Here is a 12,516-nt window from a genome sequence, read left to right as displayed (position 1 = left end):
TGCAGGCCTAGAGCCCTTGCTCTGCAACAAGAGAAGCCACCGCAATGAGAAGCCCGTGCACTGCAATAAACAGTAGTAGCCCCCTTTCGCCGCAACTAGAGGAAGCCCGCGCGTAGCAACGAAGACCCGACACAGCCAAAAATAAATACATAAATAAAAATGTAAAAAAAAGGTACACCTGGAATCTCTATGCTGTTGTTTACTGTTTCTTCTACTCCCAAACTGGATTCCTAATGGGTCCTGTTTAAGTGTCTTTGCTCTGTTTATCATTTATATACCTAGTGACTGTGTCAATTCCCAACAGTGTTAGACTGGTGAGTAAATCGGGTCCTGTTTGTCTTTTCCTTTCCTCATCAAGAGAAGAAGCAAGCCTTGTAACCACATCAAACACTGAAGATGCAGTTCATTCAGGGATCAAGACTGAAATGAACCACTTCTTTATCTGTGCCAAGAACTCTGCAGACAGATTTCTTGCTCTTCATAATAAGAGAAGTGCTTCATGTCTAAAACATCATTATCCTTTATACTATATGTGGGAAACTTGACCTTTGCAAAGATTTCCTCTTTCAGTAATAAAAAATATACACATAGGAAACATCCACTTGCGACACTAGGCCATGGCCAAGTCTGTAACTTTCCTTAAAATCCTTTCATATGTAGGGACTTCCCTGGCGGTCAGTGGTTAAAGACTCCACACTCCCAATGCAGGGGGCCCGGGATCGATCCCTGGTCAGGGAACTAGATCCCGCATGCCGCAACTAGGAGCTGGCACACTGCAGCTGGGGACCCCACACACCACAATAAAGATCCCTCGCGCGGCAACAAAGATCGCCTGTGCCATGGCTAAGACCTGGTGCAGCCAAATGAATGAATAAATAAATATTTTTTAAAAAATCCTTTCATATGTAAAGTGAATAACAGTGTCATCTCATCCAATTCTAAATAAGGTATTTACAACCTAGAACTTGAGGATTCCATGGAGTTCTAAATTTGGGGTTCTGAATTCTGGCTTTCAAGCTGACCCCATCAATTAATCTTAATTGTACGTGTTTGGCTAAATCTTCCCCAGCAGAGGTTTCCTATTACACACACCCATTATTGTGATACCCACAGGTGCCAAAATATAAGTACTTTTATTCCCAGTTGTTACTCAAGTTAATTTGACTCTTCTCCTGAACTCAGCTGAAGTAGATAGCAAATGTTGTGTATAACTTTGCTGCCTTAGAACATGTGCTGATTTTAAACTCCAATTAACGAACATCTAGTGATTCACTGGTCCTTTCCCAAAGCAAATTTTTAAAGATTTCTTTAATTCTGCTCTCACTTGCAAAAGAAAGCATCGCTGGATAAGAGACTAATTATGATGTTACCGGTGTTCCTTTTAAAATAATTTTATGATGTGTGCCCAATGTTGTCACATTGACATATTTAACAAATGAATCCCAATCATTATAAAAATATTTTAAGTTGCACCTATACATAAATGTATAACTATGAATGGAATGAAAATACCACCAAAATGTTTCCTGTTAGAACATGACTCATCAGTGTTTACCAACTAGAAGTAAGCTGTACAGTGTAAAGAGAGCTGGCCAGGGAGCCAGGAGATCTGTGTTCTAGCATGGGCTTGGACTTAATAATTAGCTTAATGAAGGTAGGGCCTTGGAAACATTACCTCTTGGCCTCAGTCTCACCATTGGTAAATCATGGAAGGTTAGACTAAATGATATTTAATGGTTTTAATACACTAGGAAATCTGAATCTTGCATAGCAAAGGTCAGCAAACATTTTTTGTAAACACCCAGACAGAAAATATTTTCAACTTTGCGGGCCAGATGGTCTTGGTTACAGCTATTCAGCTCCGCCATAGTAGAGCAAGACCAGTCATAAACAATAAACAAATAGGCGTGACTGTGTTCCAGTAGAACTTTATTTACAAAAACAAGTAGCTGGGTGGATTTGATCCACAGACCACAGTAAATCAGATCACATTTCCAATAACCCAGTTCCTTGCATTCTCCACAAATCTGTTGAAAGGAATTAATTCTATAACTTCAGGAAGAAATCCTGTTTTCTTGATTTGTTATTAATAAACCAGGAAAGATCCTGTACAAAGCATCCCATATCCTCCCTGTTCTCCCATACCCCCTTCTTCTTTGCCATTCTTGTCAGTAGCAGAGCAACCCCATTCTTCCAGTCTCCCAGGTCTTATGAGTCTCTTAAAGGGATCTCTGCACATTATCCCTTATTTTTGTCCTGTCAGCAAGTCCCATCCTTTCTCCTCTTGCTAACTCCAATCTCTTCTCCTAAATCTAATATATACTCTTTCTGTCTATGCTTCCTAAAACACTGTTTCAGTCATTTCACTTCCTATCTTCAAAACCTTCCTAATTTCTACTGCATTGAATCTAAGTTCAAATGCAGTAGAGTTTCCAAGGCCTTACTTTTCCCTATGCAACAGGTCTTATTTCTCACAAGACCTAAACATCCACTCTCTGCCCCAGGCAAGATGTCCCCTAGTGGTTCCCTACAAAGTGCATATTCATTTCTGTGCCTTTACTACCACAGTCAGTTATCCCCAAACCATTCTTTCTACCCACCCAAACCCCACCATTATTTCAAGGTCCAACTCAAGGATCAATTTTTATAAAGCCTTATACGCCAGTCCACAAAGATATTCTCTACCTCTACACTTCTACAGAATTCAGAGGCACTATCGTATGGCTTAGTACTTATCTTCCTATTACTGTTTCTGGCAACCAAACTAGACCATGTACACCCTTATGTATTTGCCAATGCTTAATACAATGCTAAAAACAAAATAGGTTTTGAATAAACAAAGGTTGAGAGAGAGAGGAATCAAATCCAAGGTCTAGCATTTTTGCTTCTTCTGAATTCTTTTGGCATATATCAGGTGCTGAGAATAACCATTACTCCATCTTATTCTGGTTAAGCTTCCCAAACACATGATATTGCAGCTGTTATTAGAGGTAAGCAGTCTCCCATCTCCTTACCCTTCCCCATATTGCAAACAAATAAATTTACAGGCTTATATTTAGTCCCTACTATGTGGCTACGTATTTGTCTAGGATGTAGAGATACAGCAATGGACAAACTTATGTCCCTGTCCTTACAATGTTTTCAATCTAGTGGGGGGAAACAGAGAATAAGCAAATATTATGTCCAGAAATAGTGGTATGTACTATAAATAAAAACAGGTAGGTAAGGGGGCAGAGAGTGATGGGGGCCATTTTAGATGGATTTGTATATATTTATAATAATTGACAGGAGATATTTATTAAAGAAAAACAAGACTGAGTAGGGGGAGATAGGGTATTATTTTAGGTGGGACAGTGAGGAAGGACTCTCTGATATGGCAATATTAAGGAGAGTTGTGAATGATGTAAGGGAATGAGCTATCCAAACTATCTTGTGGCAGGGCATTCCAGGGAGTGATCTAACGCAAAACTCTAAGGTAGGAATATGTTTGGCTTGTTCAAAAAACAGTAGAGACAAGAGGGCTGGAGAGGAGTGAGCATTAAGCTGTACAAGATATAGTCAGAGGGCTTCCCCGGTGGTGCAGTGGCTGAGAGTCTGCCTGCTGATGCAGGGGACACGGGTTCGTGCCCCGGTCCAGGAAGATCCCACATGCCGTGGAGCGGCTGGGCCCGTGAGCCATGGCCGCTGAGCCTGCGCGTCCGGAGCCTGTGCTCTGCAATGGGAGAGGCCACAACAGTGAGAGGCCCGCATACCGCCAAAAAAAAAAAAAAAAAAAAAAAAAGCGATATAGTCAGAGATGGTTAGACAAGTAGCCAGGGGCCACGGCACACAGAATATAAAGACTTCTGGATTTATTCTGAGCATGACAGAAAGCTATTGAGTGGTTCTGATCAAGGAAGTGACATGGCCTGATTTACGTTTTAGAGATTATTCTGGCTACTTTGGGGAAAAATAAAATGTAGAAGGCAAGAGTGAAAGCAAGTACACCGTTCAAAGGCTTCTAGATTCATCTTTGTATCTCCAATGCCTAAGACAGCATATGACATACAGACACTTAGGTATACACCACCTAGAATAGTATTTATCATCCTATATCTTTAATATAATATTAGTGGTAGTACACCAAACTCAGGTTTGAATCTCAGCTTATCTACTTTAAGTTTTATAACCATGAACATATTACTTAATCTGAGCCTCACTTCCTTACCAAAATGGAGCTACCTAAGAGTTGTGAGAACTAAATGTGACAGTGTATACATAGCATTTAGCATAGTGCCTAATACATGGTAAAAGCTCAAAAAAGTGGTAGCTGGTTATTCTCTACCCACCTCCTCCCCCTCCAACAATGAGAATATAGTTGGAAGGCAATTGACTTCATTTATATTTATTCTTATATTTTTATTTCTTAACTATTGTCTTTTTTTTAAATTAATTTTTATTGGAGTATAGTTGTTTTACAATTGACTTCATTTAGAGGAAAGCTCATAAAAACAAAACAAAGCCCTAATACCAGGAATATCAGGAGCTTAGTTATGGACATGTTAAGTTTAAGATGCCATTAGCCATGCAAGTCGAGATGGTGATTAGGCAGTTGAATATATGAGTCTGGAGCTCAGAGGAGAGGACTGAGCTGGAGATAAAACATCTGGGATTCAGGCCATAATTGGCATTTAAGACCGTGAGCCTAAATGAGATCACCAAGGGAATACGTGTAAATAGAAAAGAGAGGACACAAAAAGAGTCCTAGAGTAATATAACATTCAATCATCAGAGGGAGGAGGAGGAAGAGCAAGTAGAAATGAGAAAGATCAATCAGCCAGGTAGATAGAAAACCAACAGAGTATAGTACCCTAGAAGACAAGTGGAAAAATCTGTTAAAAGTTTAAAAGACAGAGTTAATAAGTCAGATGGAGTAAGGTGAAAACTGGGAAGTCATCATTGGATTTTTTTCTTCCAGTTGTATTGAGATAATATTGACATACAGCACAGTATAAGTTTAAGGTGTACAGCATAATGATTTGACTTACATACATCTTGAGGCCATTATCACAATAAGCTTAGTGAGCATCCATCATCTAGTACAGACACAAAATTAAAGAGACAGAAAAAAAACTTTTTTCTTGTGATGGGAACTCTTAGGCTTGACTCTTTTAACAACTTTCATATGTAACACAGAGCAGTGTTAACTATATTTATCATGTTGTACATTACAATCCCGGTACTTACTTATTAACTAGAAGTTTGTACTTTCTGACTGCTTTCATCCAACTCCCCTTCACTCCACTCCTCACCTCTGGTAACCACAAATCTGATCTCTTTTTCTATGACATTGTTTGCTTTTGAAGTATAATTGACCTACAACAGTATGTTAGTTCCTGTTTCACAACACAGTGATTCAATGCTTCTATACATTTCAAACTGATCACCACAATAAGTCTAGTTATGCTATGTCACTATACAAAGATATTACATGGTTATTGACTATATTCCCCATACTATATATTTCATACACATGACTCATATATTTTGCAACTGGAAGTTTGTACCTCTTAATCTCACCCATCTATTTCTTTCCTCCTCCCTGCCCACTCTCCTCTGGCAAACACCTGTTTGTTCTCTGCATCTAGAACTCTGTTTCTATTTTAAGTTTGTTCACTTGTTTTGTTTATTTAGACTTCACATATAAATGAAATCATACAGTATTTGTCTTTCTCTGTCTGATTTATTTCACTTAGCATAATACCCTCTAGGTCCATCCATGGTGCAAAAGGCAAGATTTCATTCCTTTTTATGGCTGAGTAACATTCCATTGCATATATGTATACACACACAATGTGAGATATATATATATATATATATATATCACATCTTCTTTATCCATTCATCAACTTAGGCTGCTTCACATCCTGGCTACTGTAAATAATGCTGCTATGAACATAGAGGTGCATATATCTTTTCTAATAAGTGTTTTGGTTTTCTTCAGATAAATACCCAGGAGTAGAACTGCTGGATCGTAAGGTAGTTCTATTTTTAGTTTTTTTGAGGAACCTCCACACTGACTCCATAGTGGCTGTGCCAATTTACATTCCCACCACCATTCCCTTTTCTCCACATCCTCGCCAACACTTGTTATTTGTTGTCTTTTTGATAACAGCCATTCTGACAGGTGTGAGGTTATACCTCATTGTAGTTTCAATTCAAAGTTCCCTGATGGGGCTTCCCTGGTGGTGCAGTGGTTAAGAATCCACTGCCAATGCAGGGGACATGGGTTCGAGTCCTGGTCTGGGAAGATCCCACATGCCATGGAGCAACTAAGCCCATGCGCCACAACATCATTTACTGAAGAGGCTGCCTTTTCCCCACTGTATATTTTTGCCTCCTTTGTCATAGATTAATTGACCATATATGTGTGGGTTAATTTCTGGGCTCTCTATTCTGCTCCATTGATTCAGGTGTCTTTTTTTGTGCCAGTACCACATTGTTTCGATTACTGTGGCTTTGTAGTATAGTCTGAAGTCAGGGAACATGATACCTCCAGCTTTGTTCTTCTTTCTCAAGATTGGTTTGGCTACTCGGGATCTTTCATATTTCCATACAAATGTTAGAATTCTTTGTTCCAGTCCTATGAAAAGTGCCACTGGCATTTGATAGGGTTTGCACTTTATCTGTAGATTGCCTTGGGTATGGTCATTTTAACAATATTAATTCTTCCAATCCATGAACACAGTATATCGTTCCACCTGTTTGTGTCATCTTCAATTTCTTTCACTGGTATCTTACAGTTTTTGGAGTACAGGTATTTTCTTCCATAGTTAGATTTATTCCTAGGTACTTTACTCTTTTTGATGCAATTGTAAATGGGATTGTTTTCTTAATTTCTCTGATAGTTCACGTTAGTGTAGAGAAGTGCAACAGATTTTGTATCCTGCAACTTTACCAAACTCATTGATGAGCTCTTCTAGTTTTTTGGTGGTGTCTTTAGGATTTTCTACATATAATATCATGTCATCAGCAAACAGTGACAGTTTTGCTACTTCCTTTCCAATTTGGATTCTTTTTATTTCTTTTTCTTGTCTGACTGCCTTGGCTAGGACTTCCAATACTATGTTGAAGAAAAGTGGTGAGAGTGAACATCCTTGTCTCATTCGTGATCTTAGAGGAAATGCTTTCAGCTTTCCACCACTGAGTATGATGTTAGCTGTGGGCTTGTCAGATATGGCCCTTGTTATGTTGAGGTATGTTCCCTCTATACACACTTTTTTAGAGTTTTTATCATACATGGATGTTGCATTCTGCCAAAAGCCTTTTCTGCATCTATTAAGATAAACATATAATTTTTATTCTTCAATTTAATGTGGTGTGTCACACTGATTGATTTGTGAATACTGAACCATACGTGCATCCCTGGGATAAATCCCACTTGATCATGGTGCATGATACTTTTAATGTATTGTTGAATTCAGTTTGCTAATGTTTTGTTGGGAATTTTTACATGTATGTTCATCAGTGGTATTAGCCTGTAATTTTCTTTTTTTGTGCTGTCTTTATCTGATTTTAGTATCAGGGTGATGCTGGCCTCATGTAATGAGTTTGAAGTATTCTTTCCTCTACAAGTTTTTGGAACAGTTTGAGAAGGATAGGTGTTAACTCTTCTCTAAATGTTTGGTAAATTCAACTGTGAAGCCATCTGGTCCTGGACTTTTGTTTGTTAGGAGTTTTTTAAATTACTGATTCAATTTCATTACTGGTAATTAGTCTGTTCATGTTTTCTATTTCTTCCTGGTTCAGTCTTGGGAGATGGTAAATTTCTAGGAATTTGTCCATTTTTTCCAGATTGTCCATTTTATTGGCATATAGCTGTCTGTAGTAATTTTTTATGATCTTTTGTATTTCTCTGGTGTCAGTTGTGACTTCTTTTCCATATCTGAATTTCCTGATTTGGGCCTTCTTCTTTTCTTGATGAGTCTAGCTACAAGTTATCAATTTTGTTTTTTTTCCCCAAAGAACCAGCTCATTGAAAGTTTCACTGATCTTTTCTATTGTTTTTTTAATCTCCATTTCATTTATTTATTTATTTTTATTTTGGTTGTGCCGGGTCTTAGTTGCTGCAGGTGGGCTCCTCAGTTTCAGCTCGTGGGCTTCTTAGCTGCAGCACATGAACTCTTAGTTGCGGCATGCATGTGGGATCTAGATCCCTGACCAGGGATCAAACCTGCATCCCCTGCATTGGAAGGCAGATTCTTAACTACTATGCCACCAGGGAAGTCCCTCATTTATTTCTCCTCTGATTCTTTACAATTTCTTCCCTACTACTAACTTTGGGTTTTGTTGGGTTTTGTTTTAGTTCCTTCAGGTGTAAGGTTAGGTTGTTTATTTGAGATTTTTCTTCTTTCCTGAGGATGTTATAAACCTCCCTCTTAGAACTACTTTTGCAGGTGGATTTAGTGATGTGGTGGACTGGCACAAGTCAATGCCATATTAGAATACGTTCAAGGAGAAAAATGTTAAACAGTAAATTCAGACGATGGTTCAAGAAATTACACTGAAAGGGCAGGAGAGAAATGGGGTGGTAGCTGGAAGAAGAAGTCTTTCTCTTTTAAAAATGGAAGAAATAACAGCATAAATGCTGATGAGATAGTGACAGCAGAGGGGGAAATTGATAAATGCAGTAGAGAAAGGGAAAACTGCTGCAGCACTATACTTGAGGGGGCAAGTGCAGACGGGATCTGATACTGAAGTCAAGGGGATTGTTGGCCTTAGCAGGGGAAAACAGATATAGTTTATCCTTAGTAACAGAAGAGAAGGTGTAAATGCATAAATGCAGGTAGGTGAATAGATGTCATGGAAATTCTCTTCCAACTGTCCCAGTTTCCTCAGAGAAATAGGAAGAAAGTTCATCAGTGGAGACAGAGATGGGACAGAAGGTATTGTAGTGTAGGTTTAAAGAAAAAGGAAAAAGCATGAAATAGTAATCTAAGGGAGTAGGAGAGTGAATGAACTCAAGAAACACAGTGTGACTGAATTAAAGTAAAATCAGTTGCCAGGTTATTCTCCACCTAAGTTTGGCCCCACTGGTGCAGGTAAAGATACAAAACAGGTGGAGATGAAGGGATAATGAGGATACAGGTTAGTCAAAGAAGTACAATTAAGGGAGAGACCAGCAGAGGAATTGAGGGTGTATGCAAAGGAGTGCTAATAATGATTGACTATGGAAAAGCAGAGTAAGGAGAGTGAAAAGCTGATCAGACTGATAGACTGTTGGTCCTGGTGGAGTCTGAATATTAAAGGGAGTGAAGTGGAAAGGTGGAGAGTTTCATTTGGAGAGTAAGATATTTACAGCTGAAATTGTCATAAAAGGTTAAGAATTACTATAGCATAGAACCAGATCCTTGGGATTCCCACATTTAATAAGAAAGTTCAGTGTAAAGGTAAAATGAGAATCTATATGTAAGACCTGAATGGCAGGTAAGAGAATTAAAGGTAGATGATGGAATATAGCCTTGGAATTCCTCATTTTCTCTGTATAATTTATCAAAAACTCTTAGAGAAAACTAATTCCAACTTTTCTAAGGAAAACAATGATTCAGGTTAAAAAAAAAAAAAACCCTGTTTGTCTGCTTAATCATTGTTCAAAATGTATTCATGGCTTCTGAAGTCCTACACCTTTCTGCTTAGAGTTAAATATATAAACTAACTTAAATAAAGTTAACTGCCATTCTCTTTAGTTTATCTCTTGACACCAGTATTAATAATTTCCACATTTCCCAGAGAGAAATCATTAGTTTAAGAAGAAAAAGCAACTTTCATATTTAAAGATTTCAAAGCAAACCATCACCCAAATATATAAACATTCATCTGCATATTCTTTAATTATCTACTTTTCAAATCCACCTACAAGACATAACTTTATATCCAATCTGTTGAACAGTTAAATATACAATTAAAATGGTACTTTTCATAGCCTGAAAGAAAATGAGTCTTGGGAATTTCAGCCTGGCATACAACAATTATTAAAATCTATTAAATTCATAGTTAGTGTGAATGACAACAGCAGTTATTTGCTTTACTTACCTCCTTAATAGCATCTTCATTAGGAAGAATGGAACATAAGCACGTCATATAGGCTTGCTGAAAAGATGACACATTTGAAATTTCTTTAGATTCTGCACATAGTTTTGATAAAGCAGTAGCCTGGGGGATGCAGTTAGATTTCAACAAATGTTTTATTCGCATTTGCAGAAAGAAAGGTCCTTCTTGTGCAATCAATTTATTGACTAGAAAAAAGGAAAAATAAAACAGTTTGATAACATACCACATTACATGTCAAGGTTGTAAAGATGAAAGTTTGATATCTTCTGTTGTTGCTTATTTTTAGTGGACAAAAAGTCAGCTGATATAACTGGAAGTTTATTCTGATCTCAGTACTCATCTAACAGAGCAAAGAGCAAAATTAATGTTGCTAATTATTCCCACATTACTTAGTAGTTTTATTTTGAACACCATACCTTTTAAAAAAGCTACTACTAACATTTCATCAAAATTCATTCTTTCACCTTCTCCTCCCTCACTTTCTTATAAGGATAGTAAGGAACAATGAAATGAACTATAAACTTAAGTACAAGGCAAAAAGGCAAGTATCCTGTGTAATATTAACAACTACCACTTGCACACTTACGAGGTACCAAGCTTTAAGCTGATTGTTTTTATATACCTCTCATTTATTCTTCACACCACCACCAAGGCAAGTATTGTTATCCCCAGTTTAAGGTTAGGAAAATTAATACTCAGAGAAATTAGGTAACTTGCCAAGGATTCCAAAGCCAGTGGTGGTCTTTCCTCTAAACCAGGCATTTCTCAAAGTGTGTTCCACCGACCAAAAGACCTGAGAGATAGTCCTAGAAAAAAAAAGGATTCCTTGGTCAAATCTCTGAACAGTCCTGCAATGAAGAAAACTGTTCACTTTTATTTAACCCAAGGTTTCCCAAACTGATTTGACCAGAGAACCCTTTTACACATATCATTAGCACAACGTAAAATCTACGTTCCTGGTTCAGTACACACTTTGGAAAATGCTGCTCTGAGCAGTACTCAATATTAAGCACCTGAACACAGATTTGTACAGTGTTCTGGACAAGCCCTCGATTTACAAATAGTAAATACTTAACAAGTGTGTGGCATCGTTACACAGTATTATTTAAAGAACAGAGGTGGGAATATACATGTCAAGATGAGTGGCAAGCAAACAAACTGCTTTAGGTGGTTCACCTAAAACGGTGTTCCTTAAACTCAAAAGTGCCTTCTGAATCACCAGGGGAATTGTAGTAGAATGCAGTAGAAGAATGCTATAGAATGCTATAGTAGAAGAATGTAGTAGAATGCTAATTCAGTAGGTCTGGGATGGGACCTGAGACTGTGCTTTTCTAATAAGCCTCTCAGGTAATAGCCATGCTACTAGGTCTACAGGCCACATGTGGAATAGAAATCATTAATATTAATGATAAACCACCAGGACGGTGGGGAGGGGAGGGAGAGACCACTGGCCCAATCTTAACTACACATCAGAATCAACTGTAGAGATTTAAAAATTCTCTTTTGTAAAAAAATGGGTAACACCATATATGCAAACGACACAAAATTCAAAAGGCACACCAAAAGGTATACAGTTAAAAGTTGTCTCCCTCCTACTCTGACTCCAGTCCCCTAGTCTCTCTCCCCAAGAAACAATAATCATTTCCCATTTTTTGTTTATCCTTCCAGAAACATTCTTAGTACAGAAGACGTATTTCTTTTCCCACTTACTATATCATACAGGTCATTCTATCACATCACTGTACATTGAGAGCTACCTCAATACTTTTAACAAATAAGCATTGTTCCACTGTAGGGATATAATTAATTTAACCAATCCCCTCCTGATACACTTGCAAGTTGTTTCCAATCTTTGACAACTGTCAATAATGCTACAATCTACAGTCCTGTACAAAGGCCATTTCACACATGCACGACTGTATCTATAGCAAAAATTCCTAGAAGTGAAATTACTGCCAAATTAATCTCCAGAGATTGTACCAATTTACACTCCCAGCACTTATAGGTGGAAGGTGCCTGTTTCCTGTGGCACTTCAAAAAGGTCTGTATTCCAGAGCTCCAACCCTGGAGATTTTGATTTAGCAGGTAGTGCCTGGACCTTGGGGGTGTGTGTGTGTGTTTTGGTTTTAAATTCCATAGATACTCTAATACACAGTCAAGGTCAAAAGGCATGGACAGAAAAGAGATCATTTGCATTTGGACTTTTCTCTATTTCAGTCCCACAAGCACTAAATCCCACAAAATGAACTCACAATCATATCTCAAATAGCTCCTTGTTCCTTACTTCTATTTTCAGTAATGGTATTCTCTCAATCATAAAGAAATGAAATTTTGGCATTATCCTTCCTTGCCAACTCCTTTCCTAAGGAAATCAACTTAGTTACTGTGTCCTAGCAATTATTTTTAAAATTCTCTCCAACCTAGTTC

At 37.9% G+C, this 12,516-nt stretch overlaps 1 protein-coding gene across 2 annotated transcripts in view; it reads right to left on the bottom strand.

Annotated features, from left to right (window-relative positions):
• RLF (RLF zinc finger) overlaps positions 1-12,516 on the bottom strand; it is an 82,951-nt gene that overhangs the window by 29,268 nt on the left and 41,167 nt on the right. Inside the window, exons 2-3 of one of the 2 annotated variants that reach the window (XM_067725636.1) lie at positions 10,807-10,895; positions 10,072-10,274 (exon numbers count right to left, since the gene is read on the bottom strand). In XM_067725636.1, coding sequence (XP_067581737.1) covers positions 10,072-10,233 — 162 coding nt within the window. In that variant the 5' untranslated portion in view covers positions 10,234-10,274; positions 10,807-10,895. The remainder of the gene's footprint in view (positions 1-10,071; positions 10,275-10,806; positions 10,896-12,516) is intronic. The other variant, XM_067725635.1, reaches the window with a different exon arrangement.

Source organism: Pseudorca crassidens, chromosome 2 (assembly GCF_039906515.1).
Source record: "Pseudorca crassidens isolate mPseCra1 chromosome 2, mPseCra1.hap1, whole genome shotgun sequence".
Lineage (NCBI taxonomy): Eukaryota > Metazoa > Chordata > Mammalia > Artiodactyla > Delphinidae > Pseudorca > Pseudorca crassidens.
The sequence above is the reverse complement of the archived record's forward strand: the minus strand, read 5'-3'. Positions and strand labels throughout refer to the sequence as shown.